This window comes from Onychomys torridus, chromosome X (assembly GCF_903995425.1).
Source record: "Onychomys torridus chromosome X, mOncTor1.1, whole genome shotgun sequence".
Lineage (NCBI taxonomy): Eukaryota > Metazoa > Chordata > Mammalia > Rodentia > Cricetidae > Onychomys > Onychomys torridus.
In genome coordinates this window covers 130,807,898-130,828,960 of record NC_050466.1, presented here as the reverse complement: position 1 = coordinate 130,828,960, position 21,063 = coordinate 130,807,898, and the positions used below count along the sequence as shown (strand labels likewise).

Here is a 21,063-nt window from a genome sequence, read left to right as displayed (position 1 = left end):
ACACACACACACATACACACACACGAAATAACATGGACTCCCACCCCTAGCCAATATAAGCTATCTGCAATTGATATCTACTGACAATGGAGAAATCTGTTTTCCCTAATGTGGGTATATTAACCACACCTCAGGCCAACACAAACAAACTCAATGCTATTTTTGCATTTCTTAAGGTTGAATTTTTTAAAATAAACAATGGAAATTAATATATTTACATGGCTCAAAAAATAAGTAATTAAAAAAATATATGTTGAAAAGCCTCACTACTACCCTGTCCTAGCATCCTTCATTCTACCCTCTCCACAGGTAACTACTTTTTCAGTAGCTCCCATATCCCTACAGATTATGTCTTTAGGCAAATATGAACATATGCAAACACAATTCTTCTTTCCTCCCTTTTTACATAAATGGTTGCTTCTATATATGGTTCTGTACCTTCATTTGACAAATTCTGGAGATATTTCCAAATCAGTACATAGAGAGCTTATGACAGATAGTAAGAATTATCTTTATAGTTGTTTTATACTCAGTCGGATAGATGAATATTGGTACGTTCTTAAAAGCCACTTTGACAATCAAGAACCTTACATTTTCTTCATATACTTTGATCCAGTCATTGATCTTTCAGGAATCTATCCTGAAGGAATTAACAAGACATAGGGCAAGGACTGATGAATATAGATATTTACTATATGATTCATTGTAACTACATCCCTCCAAATAAAGAAAGAAATAGAAAGCAACTATAAACAAATAATTAGATAAAAATAGCATATTCTCTGGGCGGTGGTGGCACATGCCTTTAATCACAGCACTTGGGAGGCAGAGCCAGGCAGATCTCTGTGAGTTCAAGGCCAGCCTGGTCTATAGAGTAAGATCCAGGAAAGGCACAAAGCTACACAGAGAAACCCTGTCTCGAAGGAAAAAAAAAAAAAAAAAAAAAGAAGCATATCCTGAAAAAGAATAGCAGGTAGCAATTAAGTATCTATGAGAACTTGAGTAACACACAAAAAAAATTAAGCCAATCTAGTGAGATACAAAATAGAATAAATAATGCAATACCAATTATGTTTCTAAATGCACATATGGGGCACAGGGATACAAGATACAAAACATATGCAGTGCTCCAGAGGCTACTTCTAGTGTCCTCAAAAAATGCACACAGTAGGCTAGAGATGGCTCAGCAGTTAAGGGCACTGGCTGCTCTTCTAGAGGAGATAGGTTCAATTCCCAGCACCCACATAAGTCTGCATATAACTCTAGTTGCAGAGGATCTGACACCCTCTTCTGACCTCTGCAGGCACTGCATGCATGCTGTACAAACATTGGGACAAAACACCCATACACATAAAATAAAATGGAAAAAATGTAACACACACAGAAAGACCAAAAGGAAATATAACTAAATGTTAATTCCTTTCAGTTAAAATTACAGGTGACTTTTTTTTCTTAACAACTTTCTGTATGTTTCTCATTTTGAAGAATAAGCATGTATTATTTCTTAAAATCAGAAAAAAAGGCTCCTAGCCCAGTATTCCATTCTAAACCAGGAGCCTATTTGCCTCTCTGATTCCTTATGTCTCCCCAAACATCTATCAGTAGCTAGTCTTTACAGAAGGAAGAACTACTGAGTAGGTATAGAAATAAACATATTTACCTCTTTCCTTGTCCAGGCTCTAAAGGCCAAGTTCAGAGCTTTACCACCATGGACCAAGTAGGAGGCTGGGTGTCTCCTGTTCTCTCTCAAACCTAAAGCAGGGGGAAAAAAGAAAAAGAAGAATGTCGGTACACCCATTCAGAGGGATGAAGGACTTGTTACCTTTGTCAGACAACCAAAGAAAATGCTGACGATACCTTCGGCTCTGTTACACTAATAGTGTTTAGTTACTGAGAACTTACTAAACACTAGGCAGTTGTCATTTAATCCTGAAATCTACCTTGTAATCAAAGTCCATTTTATAGTTCAGGAAACTAAAGGTCTGAGAGGAATCTTGTTTGTTTGTTTGTTTGTTTGTTTTTCGAGACAGAGTTTCACTGTGTAGCTTTAGAGCCTGTCCTGGAATTTGCTCTGTAGACCAGGATGGCCTCAAACTCAGAGATCTGCCTGCCTCTTTAATGCTGGGATTAAAGGCGTGTGCCACCACTGTCCAGCCTGAGGGGAGTCTTGATCAAAGATATACATGTAGTAAGTGCCAGAGCATAGACTAAAAAGTCCCATCTAAGCCGGGCATTGGTGGCGCACGCATTTAATCCCAGCATTTGGGAGGCAGAGGCAGGCGGATCTCTGTGAGTTCGAGGCCAGCCTGGTCTACAAAGTGAGTTCCAGGAAAGGCACAAAGCTACACAGAGAAACCCTGTCTCGAAGGAAAAAAAGAAAAAAGAAAAGAAAAGAAAAAAAAGTCCCATCTATTTGAATATGAGGCCTATATTCCTTCTATTAAATTATTCTGCCTTTTAAATCCTAAAATTGCCTATGCTCTGCCTTACTTCATGAGGAAACCATTAATAACCAGTTTTAGGCTTTATAAAGATTTTTCTACTGAACTAAGCTGTTCAGAAAAGGTAAATGAGCCATTAGCTATTCCACATTTGAACACTTACATGACAGTCTATCAAAGTGACAGAGTATGGGCTTGAAATATTGGATAAGAGACTGTACTGTACTCACTGGGCTATGAGGTCCTTTGTAACTGAGATACTGATTCCTTAAAGAATCAATCTCAAGTTTAAGCAAGGGACCCACTTCATTTCAAACAAGACCAAGAAAGGAAAACCAGCAAGTTGGGCTTCCATCTGGGCTGTTACCCAAGAATAAGCACGAAGATGCCAGGATGTCAGGACTGGGACTTATCCATGAGGGAGGCACATTCAGGATACTAATTAAAGAGTAGATCCCAATAGATGCTGTATGATTCCATTTATAGAATATTCTTCAAGTGACAAAATTATAGGGATGGAAAACAGATTAGCAGTTTCCAGAACTTATGGATGATGTAGGGGAGAAAGAGACTGAAATATAATGGTTGTAGCACTTTTTAGATTGTAATGACCACTTTCTTTTGTAGTTAGTATACAGAAATATAAATTAAGAGGTTTCACTGTGACATTTTTATACATATAAATAAGTGTATTTAATTATTCACTCATCCCACTGACCTCCCCTATCCTCTTCCTTACTCTAGTTCTGGCTTCTGCTTCCATGTTACATATATTCTATTACCCTTTTGTTCTGTCCATCCCTCACCACGTGTGTCCAACCTTCTGACATTGCAACCCAATGCTGTTATCTTCAATGTTCACACTAGATAACCATGCAACTGAGTTACCAAAACAAACTGCAAAACCACTTCATGACATCTTAAGTCAGTTTACAATTTTGTGCTGGGCCCCATTTTCTGCTGTCCTTAGCAACATAGCTGTATGTAGCTGTTAGACACACCTGTTAGACCTCCTTCTCTCTACTCATAGTCCCCTTCTACTTTGACTTCTGTCACACACACACACACACACACACACACACACACACACACACACCATAAATTTAAATCTAGATTCCATATATGAGAGAAAACAAAATTTGTCTAAGTCTGGTTATTTCATTTAACATAAGGATCTCGGGTACATCCATTTTCTGCAAATATCAAAATTTCATTTTTTTTCATTACAGCTGGATAAAATTCCACTGTGTCCAAGTAGCACATTTTCTCTATCTACCATCTGTTTATGGATCTCTAGACTGGTTCTATATCTCAGTTATTGGGACTTTTTATTGTATATATTTAAGATATTAATGCTATTTTTATATACAAAGCAAGGCACCAGCAGTAGCAAGCTTTCTTCTCCTATTCCTCCTCTCCACAATTTCCACACTCCCTCTTCTTCCTTCTTTCTCTCTTAGCAAAAGTGATAGCTGGTAAGGAGAACCATACCTCGAAAGATGTCCAGAATGTGTTTTCCCACATACCAACAGATGGTCTCAAAGTTGGGAAACTTGAAGAGGTCTGCTGTGCTCAGCCGCTTCTCAATTTCATAGGCTCTGTAAGGAAACATAATGACTATAAAAAGGATCTATTTACTGAGCATCTATTATTTACCAAGTATTATTCTTTGTGATATGTATCCGCTGTATTTAATCCTCACAGAGACACTGTAAAACCCTATATACCAAGAAACTTTGGGTTGAAAGATTATGTGACTTGCCCAAAGGCAAATTAACAACCAAGTGAAGAAAGGGTATTAACCTTGTCAAACTGAATGTCATCAAGAACGAAGATAGGGGTAGGGGTGGGGGTGCAAACACCTTTAATCCCAGCACTCTGGAGGCAGAGGCAGGTGGATCTCTGTGAGTTCAAGGCCAGCCTGGTCTACAGAGCAAGTTCCAGGACAGCCAGAGCTACATAGAGAAACCTTGCCTAGAAAAACCACACACACACAGAAGAACAACAAAGATACTTTCCTTTCTGGTTGTCTTCATCTTAATATACTGCATCCCTTAGTCAAGAAAACACAAAGTCTATGGCACATAAGAATGGACAATTTCAGAACTCACTTGAGCTGCATTTCAATGTTAAGGCTATGTAAGAAGTTCCCTCCAAAGGCTAGGCAGTCCACAGGGGTCAGCACAGCATGGATCCATCCTGTAGTATAATAAGGTAAAGATCACAGCTAGCAGAAGACCTTTCTTCCTTTGGACACCTCACTGCCTAGTCAGTTTAACCTTGGCTCCATAAAAATAGACTACCACTGATTCAAAATACTCTTACTTTTTCACGACCTGAACAGAATCAACTTATTTCTATTGCTTTACCTACCCTCTTACCTAAAAGAACATCACTCTTTCTGCTAGGACTATTCTTTCCTAAATGCACACCACAAGAACACAATTATTCATTCCCCTTGCCTTTGATCTAATTTTGCAGCATTATGTTTTTTCCTTAAATATGTTCCTTTGCCAACCCTTAATCCAGAAGGATCACATCCCTCCTTCTCTCTCATATTGGCTACTATTCCAAAGTAGTCCTTTTTTTTTAAGATTTATTTATTTACTTTACATTCCGACAGCAGCCTCCTTTCCATCCTCTTCTCCTACTCCCTCTCTTCACCTCTCCTCTGTACCCCCAAACTACCCCTCCTCCATACTCACTCAGAAAGGATCAGGCTTCCCATTTTATCAGCAAAGCATGTCTGTAATAAGACCAAGAACCTCCCCCTGTATTCAGGATGAGCAAGGCAATCCAGCATGAGGAATAAGTTCCCAAGAGCCAGCCAGGGACAGTTCCTGCTCCCATTGCCAGGAGTCCCACAAATAGATCAAGGTACACAACTGTCACATATGTGCAGAGGGCCTACGTAGGTCCTGTGCAGGTTCCCTGGTTGTTGGTTCAGACTCAAGAGTTCCCATGAGCCAGGCTAACTGTTTCTATGGGTTTTCTTGTGATGTCCCTGACCCCCTGGCTCCTACAGTCTCTCTTCTCTCTCCTCATCAGGGATCCCCAAGCTCAGCCCACTGTTTGATCATCTCATTAGATGCTGAAAAAGCCTTTGATAAAATCCAACACCCTTTAATGATAAAAGTCTTGGAGAGATCAGGGATAAAAGGAACATACCTAAACATAATAAAAGCAATATACAGCAAGCCAACAGCCAACAACAAATTAAATGGAGAGTAACTCAAAGCAATTACACTAAAATTGATTAAGAGAAGGCTGTCCACTCTCTCTATATATATTCAATATAGTACTCGAAGTTCTAGCTAGAGCAATAAGTCAACAAAAGGAGATGAAAGGGATACAAATTGGAAAGGAAGAAGTCAAACTTTCCCTATTTGCAGAAGATATGATAGTATACATAAGTGACCGCAAAATTCTACCAGAAAACTCCTACAGCTAACAGACACCTTTAGCGAACTGGCTGGATACAAGACTAACTCAAAAAAATCAGTAGCCCTCTTATACACAAATGATACACAAAAGGGCTGAGAAAGAAATCAGAGAAACAACACCCTTCACAATAGCCACAAAAACCATAAAATATCTTGGTGTAACTCTAACAAAGCAAGTGAAAGACATGTATGACAAGAACTTCAAGTCTTTGAAGAAAGAAACTGAAGAGAGTATCAGAAGATGGAAAGATCTCCCACGCTCATGGATCCATAGGATTAACATTGTAAAAATGGCAATCTTAGTAAAGCAATTTCCAGATTCGCAATGTAATACCCATCAAAATTCCAACACAACTTTTTACTTCCTTAAAAGAACAACACTCAACTTCACATGGAAAGACAAAAACCCAGGATAGCTATAAACAATACCGTACAATTAAAGAACTTCTGGAAGTATCTCCATCCCTGATGTCAAGCTCTACTTAAGTTCCACTATAGCTCTACTTCAGAGCTATAGTAATAAAAACAGCATGGTATTGTGCCTGAAGCTAAATAAAAAAGTAGAGGATGGGCTGGATAGATGGCTCAGTGGTTAAGAGCCTGTTCTTCTAGAGGACCTGGGTTCAATTCCCAGAACTCACATGGCAGCTCACAACTGTCTGTAACTCCAGTTCCAGGGGCTCTGATACCAATACACATAAAACAATACTATAAAATAAAATAATAAAACAAAATAAAATAATAGTCAAAATTATACAATGGAGAAAACAAAGGATCTTCAACAAATGGTGCTGGCATGACTTGATGTCATCATGTAGAAGAATGCAAATAGATCCGTATCTATCACACTGCACAAAACTCAAGTCCAAGTGGATCAAAGACCTCAATATAAATCCAGTTACACTGAACCTGACAGAAGAAAAAGTGGGATATAGCCTTGAATACATTGGCACAAGAAACCACTTCCTGAACAGAACACAAGTAGCACAGACACTAAGATGGACAATTAATAAATGGGACTTTCTGAAACTGAAAAGCTTCTGTAAGGCAAAGGACACTGTCAACAGCAGCCTACAGAATGGGAAAAGACCTTCACCAACCCCACATCTGACAGAGGACTGATCTCCAAAATATACAAAAAACTCAAGAAACTGGACATCAAAACACAAATAATCCAATTAAAAAATAGGGTATAGACCTAAACAGAGAATTCTCAACAGAAGAATCTCAATGGCAGAGAAACGCTTCAAGAAATATTCATCATCCTTAGCCATCAGGGAAATGCAAATCAAAATGATCTGAGATTCCATCTTACACCTGTCAGAATGGCTAAGAGCAATAACACAAATGACAGCTTATGTGGAGCAAGGAGAACACTCCTCCATTGCTGGTAGAGGTGCAAACTTGTACAGCCACTTTGAAAGTCAGTATGGCAGTTTCTCAGAAAATTGGGAATCAATCTACCTCAAGATTCAGGTATAACAATCTTAGGCATATACCCAAAGGATACCTAGTCATACCACAAGGACACTTGATCAACTATATTCATAGCAGCTTTATTTGTAATAGCCAGAACCTGGAAACAACCAAAGTATGGATAAAGAAAATGTGGTACATTTACACAATGGCATCATGAAATTTGTAGGCAAATAGACAGAACTAAAAAAAAAAAATCATCCTGAGAGAGGTAACCCAGACCGAGAAAGACAAACATGGCATGTACTCTCTAGTAAGTGAATATTACTTGTAAAGAAAGGACAACAAGCCATAGACCCAGAGAGGCTAAGTAACAAGTAAGGGCCAAGGTGGGGGGACCTTGGATCTTCCTGGGAAGGGGAAATAGAAAAGATCTCCTGGGTGGACTGGGGGCGGGTGGGCATGGGAACTTGAAGGATCCAGTTGGGGGGTGGGAAGATAAGGAGAGTGCTGAGAGTGATGACTGGAAAGGGGGGCTTTCAGGGTCGGGGAGAAGCCTCATGCAAGGGAAACTCCCATAAGTCTACAAAGACGGCCCCAGTTGAGACTCCTGGCAGTAGTGGATGCATAACCTGAAGTGGCTACCCCTGTGATGGGATTGCTGACTAGCCCGGTTATCATCGGAGAGCCATTGGATTCAAACTGGTTCTTTTATACCTCTAGGTATGACTAAACCCCTTCAAATTGGTAAAACATGAACACCAACAATCTGTGATATGCTCACTCTATATAAAGTTGAAACCACTAAAACAAACAAAAAACTAGAGCAAATAAACAACTAGAACCAGCTGGAGAGATGGCTCAGAGGTTAAGAGCACTGACTGCTCTTCCACAGGTCCTGAGTTCAATTCCCAGAAACCACACGGTGGCTCACAACCATCTATAATGAGATCTGGTGCCCTCTTCTGGTGTGCAGACATACATATAAACAGAATATCCATAATAAATAAATAAATCTTAAAGAAAAAAAAAACCAACTAGAACCACTGAAAACCAACACAAATTCTAAACCTAAAAATTCATATGAAAATTCAAGGGATCCAAACAAACTAATCTTGGAAAAGATGTATAAAAATAGAGGACTGATAATTCCCAACTTCAAAACTTACTACAAATGTATAGTAATAAAAGAAGTATGAGCCAGGTGGTGGTGGCATACGCCTTTAATCCCAGCACTCAGGAGGCAGAGCCAGGCAGATCTGTATGAGTCTGAGGCTAGCCTGGTCTACACAGTGAGATCCAGGAAAGGTGCAAAACTACAAAGAGAAAGCCTGTCTCGAAAAATCAAAAACCAAAAATAAAAAAAAGAAGTATGAATTATCTTAAGGACAAACATATAAATCAATGGGAGATATATGATTCAAAAAATAAACCCACATATGGTCAGCTGACATTTCCGATTTGTTTTCCATTTGATTTTTGGTTTTGCAACACTGGGGAGCAAGTCCAGGGCCTTGGACGTACTAGGCAAGCACTCTACCACTGAACTATGACTTGAACCTCAAATCAATCTATTTTTGTGAGAGATATCAAGACAATTCAGTGAGGAAAGAATCATTTTTCAAGATAGTCTAGAACAATTAGATGTCAACATGCTGAAGAATGAAACTGGGTCCTCACCTCAAACTATATATAAAAACAAACTTACTATTAATAAAAACATCTAAAAATAAGAGCCAAAACTAAATTGGAGACTGTGATACATACTCAGAAAGCTAAGGCAGAAAGATGACAGGTTTGAGGCTAGCTGGACTGCAAAGCAAGACAGAGCACAGTCTGAGTAAAACAATGTCTCAAAAAACCCTATAAAATATAAGTATTCATGACCTTGAGTTACCAATACCTATAGGAATATGTATAATCCTACTGAACAAGAAGCTAAGGCAGGAAGGTCACAGGTTTGAGGCCTGGTGGCTACACAGTAAGATTGAGCACAACCTGAGTGAGACAAATAAAAAATAAGAAACACCCACAAAACAATACTGTAAAACATTATGACAATATACAGAATACCCGTACCATAAGCAAATGAAGAAAAACAAACTGGACAAGAAAAACAGATGAGTTGGACAGAATTCATAACTTTCATTTTTATGGGACACTATCAAAGAATGTCAAAAGACTCAACTCTTTCTGGGGAGCTATAAGCAATTAATGGCTGCTGGAAGAGAGTCACAGTCACTGGTAAGATAATCACCATCCATGCTCATGTAAGCAACCCTAATTAAATGCAGTGGGGCACACAGAGATGTGAAAGTGGGAGAGATACTTGTTTTGAAGAAGAGATTCAGCAGCAGGGAGAGAAGGATAAGAGAAGATAATGTGGGACATGAATGAAGTACATATGTGTATGGAATTGTCAATGAATCAGTTTTTAATGTATTAAAAATAATGTCAAAATACAAACTCAAAAACGGGAAAATATTTTTGAATAATATATCTGATAAAGGTACAAAAATTATAATGAACTCTTTTAACAATAAAAATACTATTTAAGGGCTGGGCAGTGGTGGCGCACACCTGTAATCCCAGAACTCAGGAGGCAGAGGCAGGTGAATCCCTGTGAGTTCGAGGCCAGCCTGGTCTACAGAGCTAGTCCAGGACAGGTTCCAAAGCTACAGATAAACCGTCTTGAAAAACCATAAAAAAAAATCACTAGGGAAAACACAAACTAGAACCTCAGTGTTATACCACTTTAATCACACTAGGATTGCTATGATCATAACGACAGAAATGACAAGTACTTGGAGAAAATATGAAGAAATTGGAACCCTTATACTTTGCTATCTGGAATGTAAAATAGTGCATGTATATACTTTGAAAACAGCTTGGGAGTTCCTCAAAAAGGCAAACGATAGAGTTACCACATAATAGAGGAATTCCTCTCCCAAAAGATAAACAAGAAAACTGTAAATACAAGCTGAATATACCTTACCTAAAATACTTCAGATCAGAAGTGTTTCAGACTTGGGACATTTTTGAAATTTTGGAATATTTGCAAATACACAGATATCTTGAGGATAAAAAGAGTTATTCTGGGAATGGGACCCAAGTCTAAATAAAACACTCATTTATGATTTGAATGTACTCTATACAAACAGCCTGAAGGAAATGTTACATCTTTAATGCACTTACGTCTTTGAGCATGACCCTATCACATTAGTCAGATGTGAAAATTTCTATTTGCAGCGTTGCTTTGGCTCTCAAAAGGTCTCAGTCAGTAAAGTACTTGCCATACAAGCACGAGGACCTAAGTTCAGGTCCAATCACCCACGTAAAAATCTAAGCATGGCAGCATGTGTCTGTAACTCCAGGACTGAGGAGCTTGGAGAAAGTAGGACTCCTCAGGCTTGTTACAACTAGTCTAATTTAGTAAGAAACTATGTCTCAAAAACTAAGGTGATGGGCTAGAGAGATAAGATGGCTTGAGAATTAAGAACATTGGCTGCTCTTCCAGAGGACCCGGGTTCAATCCCCAGCATCCATAGTAGCTCACAACTGTCTGTAACTCCAATTCCAGGGGGTTTGATTACTCTCTTCAGGCCTCCAGGGGGACAAGTCAAGCACCTGATGCACATACTTTACATGCAGGCAAAAGACTCATATAAAAAAAACATTAAAATTAAAAAAATAAGGTGAAGAACACTATCATAGAAAACATCTGATGTCAAATTCTGGACTCCCATGTGCATACATAGAGAACTATGTACATACAGTGAACATAGAAAATAAACTCAATAAAACATGATTTGAGGGTTTCAGATTATTAGATACTTTTGGACTCCCAAGTGCTGAGATTAAAGGCATGCACCAAAACCACCTGGCTGGATTCCAGATTTTTAATTAGGAATATTCAATTCATTATGCTAGCATAGTAACTTGTACATGAATACTCATAGTAGCATTGTTCATAAGAGCCTAAAATTATTCCAAGCTAGGTTGTCTGACACAAAAGTATAACCGCAGCTATTCAAGAAGCTGAGGCCTGACTGGACTACACAGTGAGCTCAGTGCCAACCTGGGCAATTTAGTGAGATCCTGTCTCAAAAAAGTAATAAAACAAGTAGGATAAAAAATAATGAATAGGGGCTGTGGAAACAGCTCAGTGGTAGAGCACAAAGCACAAGGCTTTGCATTTAATCCCCAGTACCAAGAAAAAATAGGAACAACTCAAATGTCTATCAGCTAGTGAATAAAAACAAACAAAATGTGGCTGGAGGAAGTAGAGGAGCAATGTAGAACAGTATTTCAAGGAATGACATGGCTGTTTGGCTTTTTTTTCCACATGAACACTCAGCAGCTGTGATTACTTATGTAAGATATTCACAAGATAGGGCTCTCCAACACCCAATCAGAGGAGGATGAAGGGTTCATGGGGCCATCCTTCCCTGAAGATTTATAAGCAATTAATGGTTGATAGGGAAGACCGATTTTCTTCAGTAGTATAGCCACTGGTAAGGTCCCTAATATGGTCCTGTTAACAACTCTAAGGAAACATCACTGTGTTTGACACATAAAAGTAATCTGGACAGTGGTGGCGCACGCCTTTAATCCCAGCACTCAGAAGGCAGAAGCAGGCAGATCTCTGTGAGTTCAACAGCATCCTAGTCTACACAATGAGTTCCAGGACAGCCAAGGCTGTTACACAGTGAAACCCTGTCTCAAAAAACAAAACAAACAAAAACAGCTATGAAAGTAGAAAAGGAGCTAGATGGTTAAGAAGGAGGGGGCTGGAGAGATGGCTCAGAGGTTAAGAGCACCAACTGCTCTTCCAGAGGTCCTGAGTTCAATTCCCAGCAACCACATGATGGCTCACAATCATCTATCTGTAACAAGGTCTGGTGCCCTCTTCTGGCCTATAGTCATACATGCTGTATACATAATAAATAAATAAATCTTATAAAAAAAAAAGGAGGTTAGCAGGTGTGGTAGGGGGACAGCAGGGAGTGGTGAATATGAAATACAATATATACATGCATAGATATGTCATACTGAGATCCACTATTACAGATAATATATGGTAATAAAACATTTTTAAGAAGAAAAGGGAAATATATGGCATATTCACATAAGGAAATACTATTTTGCCGGGGCTGGAGTTGCAGCTCAGTGATAGAGGGCTTGCTTAACATGAGCAAAGCCCTGTTTGATTTCTAGCACTACATAAAATGCAAAAAAATTAGGCATGGTGGTGCAAGTCTCTAAGTGTAGTACTTGGAGATGGAGGCAGGAGTAGAAGAAGTTGTGTGGCTACACAACAAACATGCCTAAATGAGACCCTGTCACAAGGGGTGGGCTGGGGAGAGACTATTTTGCAATTAAAAAGAGCAAAGTAGTAAGGTAAGGTGTCACATGCTCGTAATCGCATACTTATGAAGCTAAGAAAATATTCCAAGTTTGAGGCGAGGCTAGGCTACAGAGAAAATTCCAAGATCACATGAATCTTTCTAAAGAGAAAACAAAGTAAGATGGTGAACACTTGTAATCCCACCACTCAGAAGGTGGAGGAAGGAGGATCATATTTCAGGGCCAACTTCAACTACATGGTTGAGTTCAAGGCCAGCCTGGGCTACATAAGATCCCATCTCAAAAACTCTTAAAGTGATAAATGCAGTGACATTGATACTCTAAAAACATATGAGTGAAAAAAAACAGAAACAAAAGACAACAATACATCTATATGGAACCCAATTCCATCTATATAGAACACTCAAAAGAGGCAAATCCATATATAAGGGAAGTGAAAAAGTTGTCACAGCCTGGGAGTAGAGCAACAGAAAAAGTAACTATTAAAGGGAAAGGTGTTTCTTTTTAAGGTGATGATCATATCCCTGATTATACAACCTTAAATATACTAAAAAACAACTGCTAATCTGGTAATTTTTAAATATGTAAATCCCATCTCATTTTCTACAAAGGCACACTTAACAAAAGAAAAGGATATCATAAAAATCTATCTAAGAGTTAAACTGGTGCTGGGAATTTTTAGCATTAAATGTTCACATTAAAAAAGAAGCAATGTCTGAAATCAATAATCTAAAATCTTTCTGAAGACTAGAAAAAAACTAGGAAAAAAAGTATAAAATGAACTCAGAACAGAAGGGCAAATAAAAATAAAAGTAGAAATCAAAATTGAAAACATAAAGAGAAAAAAATCAGACAAAAATTACTTATTGGAAAAGATCAGTAAAATTGATAAACCTCTAGCAAGACTGACAGATGTAAAAGATACAGTTACCTAGTATCAGGAATGAAAAGAAGGGGGAGGGAGGGAGAAGAACAGAGAGAAAATATGAGTAAATGAGAATGAATGACTATAGAACAAGTTTTTGAAAAGCATAGACAACCACAACTCATCTAATATGAAATAAACGGGCTGGCAAGATGGTTTTGTTGGTAAAAAAAACAACACGGGCTAGGTAATGCAAAGAACCTTATAAAGATCAAGGAAATTTGCTGGGTGGTAGTGGCGCACACCTTTAGTCCCAGCACTCGGGAGGCAGAGGCAGATGGATCCCTGTGTGTTCAAGGCCAGCCTGGTCTACAGAGTGAGATCCAGGAGAGCTAGAACTGTTTCACAGAGAAAACTTGCCTTGAAAAAATTTTAAAAAAAGATTAAGGAAATTGAATGCCAAATGAAAATTCTCCACAAAATTTTAAGGTCCATGTGATTTCACAAGAGAAACCCATTTATTTATTTATTTGTTTGTTATTTTTAAGCTGAACAAGGTGGCACATGCCTTTAATCCCAGCAGTTGGGAGGCAGAGGAAAGAAGATCTGTCTGAGTTCAAGGCCAGCCTGATCTACAGAGTGAGACCTTGTCTCAGAAAAAAAAATTTAATATTTATTTTGTTTTGTTTTTAAATGGAGTTTTACTAAGTTGCCCAGGCTGGCCTTGAAAACACAATCCCCCTGTCTCTGTATCTCAAGTACCTGAGATTCCAGATGTATTTCACTATGCCCACAATCAATAAAAATATTTCACTATACATTTCAGAAATATTTAATGTTAATCCTGATTAAATAATCAAGAAACATTTAAATTAGACAGAAATACCTTGTTCATAGGAGACTCAATTAGATCCCAGATATGAACTCTCCCCAGATTGAGACAACAGGGCTCAGGATATAGCTCAGTAGAACACTTGGCTAGCACAATACACAAATTCAGACTCTACATAAGATCTAAGAATTCTAGAGGTAAAACCCAGGCATGAATTATTAAGAAAGAATGTTTCCATCCTGGGTTATTCAACATTATATTCAACATTATAGAACACTCGCCTCACAGTTATTATCCCTAGAGTCATGGTGCTGACTCCATCTACCTGTATACCCAGTTGACATCAACCCAGAACAAAGTTCAATCAGCCTCCTCCTGCTGCTCTGCCATCTGCAGCCTCCACAAGCAACCACACTATCTACTGGCCAGCATATAAATTTCCTTGAGGTCTAGTTCTTAACCTCTCAGCGGATGAGAAGAGCGATGTCACATCATGAGATCACTAAATTATGGGCAGGGTTTGTTGCAGTACCGCTCTCTCCCTCTTTCTGCCCTTCCCATCCCCCCCTCTAGAGGGACTCAGGAATGACCTGTAGGAATGAAAAGTGTCTGTCCTTGCTTCACACAACACTTGTAGCACTTTTCCACCTGGTCACCAAAGAACATCTCGTTCTGATTAGAGGAGCTGCTCCAGCACTCAAAGAGAGTCAGGTTAGCATTTGTTGGGCGGATCAGGTAGAAGATCTTCTCACCCTAAAATAAAAAAAGATACCATACCAAAGGTTTTAAGAAAAGTCCTTCTGGGGAAAGGGATGTTCCAAAGGACCAAATCTCTCTCCCATGCTCCACAACCACAGCAGTATGCTACACCTGTTTCCCAATTTTTATATCATTTTTTATCTACTGCTCAATTTTTTTTCAAATTTTACAAAACAATCCGAAGGAGGTATTTAAATAAAAACTGTTTAAGTTAGGAGAAATAGATACCAAATGCTCTTATTTTAGATGTAATACCAAATGAGAAATGGTCTCTATACATAAGATCAATACTAATAGTCCTAGAATTTAAGGCCATGTTACTGATGAGAAGAAAACTGAATCTGCCTTTAAATGCCAGTTACACAGTATTCCTTCCCTCACCTACAATCAAAGTTATTAAGTTTAAAAGTTCAGTAACTGCCCAAGGACTTCTAGAAAATTACTTTTCACTAGATGATTATCTGTTGGAAGAATATTTTATTTCTTAATTGTGTTTTGCTTAGATAATCATCTGAGAGACAATTTGATGAAAAAGAACCATACCCTAGCAAAGGAAGGATAACTCTGGTAGCTTGGCTAATTATTATAAATTCAAACAGAGAAAATGATGATATGCATTACAAAACTAGATATGTGTACTGTACAACTGGAGAAAACTTGACAGATTAGCCTTCTCAGATGAGCTAATAATAGTATTATATCAATTTCCTGATTTTGATAACTGCTCTGTAATTACTTAAGAGAATACCTTTGTTCTTTTATAATTTTTTTTAATTTTAATTTTAATTTTTTGGAGCTGAGGATCGAACACAGGACCTTGTGCTTGCTAGGCAAGTGCTCTACCTCTGAGCTAAATCCCCAACCCCAACCTTTGTTCTTAAGAACTATATAATGAATTATTAGACATAAGAAGACACACACTAGAACTACTCCCAAATGTCTCAGGAAAAAAATACAGTCACTTCATTTTGTTTGCTTTGGAGAAAGAAAATGAAAGCACTTGTGAATCTGGATGAAGAACACACAGGAAATCATCTCACTACTGCATTTTTTCCAGGAAAATATTAAAACATGTATCTGCATAACAGCATTTTCATTTCATGCTCCAATTCTTCATGATAAACTAATAAGAACAACTAATTGAAGATGTATGATCATTTTGCACAACAACCATATAGTAAGTTTTCTGTTCCTTCCTCAGCACTTCTGGTAAGACAACTAAGAATAAACAGTGATGAAAACAATCAAATTTATTTAAGAAATTGTTTTCCCAACTGCAAACATCCTTTATAGGCACCATACAGTAATTATAAAATCATAACAACCACTAAAAAGGAAATCATAGGAATTATTACTTTGAAAGGAATTCTATTATGTCTGCTTTATCTGTGGTGGTAATCAAGCGACTATATAACTTTCAAAATTCACAAACATAATGAATTCTAGGGTGCATATATTAAAGTTTGGGGGAGGGAAAAATGCATCAAGAATTTCTACAGTAAACATAGACATTTTCATACATACTGGTAGAACAGAAATATTAGAAATTAGTTCATGTAAGAAGGTAACAGTTGGGAATATCTTAAGGAATCTACTGTAGTTCAGAAAAAAAAAACTACTTCTGCAGTGCTAGAAATACATAGAAACCAGGGCCCTTGCACATGCTAAATAAGCACTACACCCTTGAGTTATATCTCCAGACCTCAAAAAAGTATTGTTTTAGTGCTGGGGTGCCACCTAGGGCCTTCTTTTTTTTTTTTGAAACAGGGTTTCTCTGTGGTAACAGCTCTGGCTGTCCTGGAACTCCCTTTGGAGACCAGGCTGACCTCGAACTCACAGAGATCCGCCTGCCTCTGCCTCTCAAGTGTTGGGATTAAAGGTGTGCGCCGCCGCCACCACCACCTAGCTAGCTTGCCTAGAGCCTTCTTATGCATGCCTTCCTCCCCATGTATTTTATTGTTGTTGTTCCTTGTTTTGGTTTGGGTTTTTTGAGACAATGTCTCATTCTTTAGCTCAAGCTGATCTGAAACTTACCATGTAGCTCAAGCTGACCTCTAACTCATGGCAACCTTCTTGCCTCAACCTTCCAAGTGCTGGAATTATAGGCACAAGCCACCATGCTTACCTTCAAAAACTTTTTGCTTAAGCATCAAAACTAGAGGTCTATCTACCAAAGTAAGGCACCTTGACAGAGTTAATTATGTCAAAGTGTTACCCCAATAGAATATGAAAGGCAGGTATGTCTGGCTGCCTCCAGAAGTCATATCCGTTCCTACCTTAAGCACATGGTACCAGACTGAGGTCCCACCAAAGTCAATGTGAAAATCGGTGTAACTATCCCGCACACTCATGAGGCAGTACTTCTGCACATTGGGTCTCTCAAAGACACTTTCCTCCGGCCACAAGTTCTCCACCCAGGACAGCTTGCGAACAATCTTGGGTGTTTCCACAAGGTTTGAAAGCCTAGTAAAGAAGGCAAAAAGACATGTAAGCTGACAGAAAATTGAAAGTTTAAGCCTGAATAAAATACCCTCATAGATAAGACAAATAAAAAAATCATTTTCGCTGGACAGTGGTGGTGCATGCCTTTAATCCCAGCATTCGAGAGGCAGAGCCAGGTGGATCTCTGAGTTCAAGGCCAGCCTGGGCTACAGAGTGAGTTCTAGGACAGGCTCCAAAACTACACAGAGAAACCCTGTCTCAAAAAAATCATTTTCTCCACAGAACCCAAAGGTATATATAACCCTTATTCCTATAAGTTTGATCAGTAGACTTTTTAAAATTTAATTTTTTGTGCATTGGTGTTTTGCCTGCATGTATATCTGAGGTGTCAGATCCTCTAGAACTGGAGTTATAAACTGTTGTGAGCTGTTGACATGTGGGTGCTGGGTACTGAACCTGGGACCTCTGGAAGAGCAGCCAGTGCTCAATTGCTAAGCCCTGATCAGTAATCTTATTCCACTCACCTTCCAAAGTCCTAAATCCTAGCTCCAAATCCTTCCCCAGTAGAAAGTGATCACTTCTACTTCTAAATTGTCATACTTATCATTTCATTTCCCATCTATTCATTCAGCACACAGTTTATAACAGCTGTCTTGTCTCTACCTTGATATCTTCTTTATGAAAAGCTGTCACATTACAGAAACCTCTTGGAGCTCAGTTCCATAAATCTGGCTTTTTTTAAATCCCACATAAAGTCACAAATCTTTCATAACATTATCCTCTCCTCTTTGTTTTGACCTTCAGGAAATTCAATGAAAACTCTGCATTCCATCTCTACCAACTATTTAAACAAAGAATCATGCATTCATGTATATAGTACCTATCCATATGCATCCTAGTCCCCCACCTTTATTTTGTTTGTTCCAGTTTTCTTCTTTCCCTTTTCTGCATGTCTCAAAGCTATTTCACAGGCTTTCTGGATAGAGTGATATATAAAGCAACTATAGCTTTTAAATACCTTTAGGTTCTTTCATCTTAAAAGCAACAGCAAGCTAGGCAGTGGTGGCACACGCCTTTAATCCCAGCACTCGGAGGCAGAGGCAGGTGGATCTCTGTGAGTTCGAGGCCAGCCTGGTCTACTAAGTGAGTTCCAGGACAGCCTCCAAAGCTACAGAGAAACCCTGTCTCACCCCCTACCCCCAAAAGAAAAGAAAGAAACTGGAGAAGAAATTGGCTAAGTTATTATAAAGTTGAATTGATACCCTACAAAGTATATATCACCTGCCTACTCCAAGGAAGAAACTATTAGAAGGAAACCAAAATATTAAGTCAAGTATATCTACAAGTTTTAGACATGTTGTTAGGCTTTTTTTGTTACCTTTCCCCTCCTACCTGGTATCAGAGAATTCCAAACTAATGACGTTGAGGACTTTTTCTCTCTTTCCACTGTAATAATATTTCACAAAATCACCGAGTTTCATCTTGCAGTCAGCCTGGCGGGCCACATCAATCACATCAATCTCTTTGTCAGAACCTGAAGTAAAGAAATGAGTTCTATACCAAGTGATCTCAGGGACAAAAAAATTCTTGTTCCCTCACCAGCACCTAGAATGGCCTTATACTCAGGAATTCTGTCTTCAGATACTTATGTGTTCAGGGCAGAGAGTAGGAATCTATTACACCCTCTCAAGATCTGGGTGGAGGCCTGTTAAGCTCTGGAGCTACTTGACAGAAACTCTCCGATCTGCCATGGGTCTGCTTCTTTATTTCTTCTCTTCCACTCTCCCCACAAACTTATGCTCCAGTAATAAATAGTATGTAAGAACATGTGTCAGAGAAAATACGATCCCTAAAATTTTCCAGGTTAAAAAAAAGGGAGGGAACCAACTTAATTTTGTGTGGTCTATTAAGAGAAGAGAATTAATATAACTACACACACACACAAAAAGAAGGAGGAGAAGGAGGAGGAGGAGGAGGAGGAGGAGGAGGAGGAGGAGGAGGAAAAGAAACTAGTATTTTGTCTCTGCCTTGCCAAAGAATGACTTTGGGCGAGGCACTTCATATCATATTCCCAAGATGGTTAGAAAGCAAATATAAAAAGGTGAATTAGAGAAAGTGACTGTAGCCTTTTTGTTTTTGTTTATTTGAGACAGGGTCTCTCTATATAGCCTTGGCTATCCTGGAACTCACTATGGCCTCAAAATTCACAGAGATCTGACTGCCTCTGCTTTCCGAGTGCTGGAAATAAAGGTAGTGTACACCACCACGGCAAGCGTGACTCAAGTCTTGATGGAAATAGATAACGTCACAGTTAAAAGCATCTGTGGGGTCTTACCAACATAGTGTTCCACATCCCTCACAGTGAACGATGGAGAGGGTAGCGTCATCCCCAAGCCATCCTTCTTCAAGACGAGGATAGGCACACTGAAACTATTCTCTTCCAGGAATTCCACCGTCAGCTGACTTCCAGTAGGTTTCAGAATCACTTCATCTGAGCTGTGTGGGTGACAGGAGAGAGACCCTGACTTTAAGATTTTGCTCACTAAAGGCCTTAATGGCCTCCTACTTAAGGGGCATAGTCTTCCTGAGGGAGTCTTATCTGGGTTGACAATAAATGGTATAAACTTCATACACCAGCAAAGAAATGACCTCTCCAAAGTAGGAGACAAGGTCACTGACAAATATATGGTGAACAGACTACTCTTCTCTGAATAACAAAGGAAACTAGTCAATAGCTTACCTAAGAAGAGATATAACTAACAATTTTGACTCATTTGTTCTAACCCAGAATAGCAACATCCAATTTAAAATGTTAGTGAAGAGAGCAAAGACTGAGTTTTTAAAAAACAGTATATAACCACTTTCTCAATACATGCACTTACAAAATGGGAATTCTTTTTTAAAATTTTCATACAATATATTTTGATCATATTCTTTCCCCTCCTTCAATTTCTAGTCGTGTTGAAGAAAAGATAGTAGATAGAGGTATAGATTAGTACCAGAGCATTTGCTTAGCTTGCACTAAGTCTATGATTTCAATCTTCAGAACCAAAAACAGAAAATGGAATAGACTATGAAGAAAAAGAAAATGAGCCGGGCAGTGGTGGCACACGCCTGTAATCCCAGCACTCGGGAGGCAGAGGCAGGTGGATCTCTGTGAGTTCGAGGCCAGCCTGGTCTACAGAGCTAGTCCAGGACAGGCTCCAAAAGCTACAGAGAAACACTGTCTTGAAAAACCAAAAAAAAAAAAGGTTGAAAAAAAAGTATTTTTGTAGATTTTTTTTGTTTCATATTGCTTTGTTAGGGCTTTTTGTCTTTTTCTTTTTTTTTTTTGTTTTTGTCTTTTCTTGATTTAATATTTTGTGGGTTTTTTTGTGTGTGAGAGAGAGAGTGTGTGTATGTTTCTTGTGAGGTTGTTTGTTTTGCATTGTGTGTTTGTTTTCTAAAGAGAGAAAGGAAAGGGCACAGAGTTGGGTAAGTGGGGAAGATCTGGTAGGA

At 38.7% G+C, this 21,063-nt stretch overlaps 1 protein-coding gene across 3 annotated transcripts in view; it reads right to left on the bottom strand.

Moving 5' to 3' along the window:
* Phf8 (PHD finger protein 8) overlaps window positions 1-21,063 on the bottom strand; it is a 103,810-nt gene that overhangs the window by 58,213 nt on the left and 24,534 nt on the right. For all 3 annotated transcript variants that reach the window (XM_036174200.1, XM_036174203.1, XM_036174201.1), the window contains exons 5-11: window positions 19,901-20,061; window positions 18,958-19,099; window positions 17,400-17,586; window positions 14,955-15,117; window positions 4,553-4,640; window positions 3,933-4,039; window positions 1,661-1,752 (exon numbers count right to left, since the gene is read on the bottom strand). In XM_036174200.1, coding sequence (XP_036030093.1) covers window positions 1,661-1,752; window positions 3,933-4,039; window positions 4,553-4,640; window positions 14,955-15,117; window positions 17,400-17,586; window positions 18,958-19,099; window positions 19,901-20,061 — 940 coding nt within the window. The remainder of the gene's footprint in view (window positions 1-1,660; window positions 1,753-3,932; window positions 4,040-4,552; window positions 4,641-14,954; window positions 15,118-17,399; window positions 17,587-18,957; window positions 19,100-19,900; window positions 20,062-21,063) is intronic.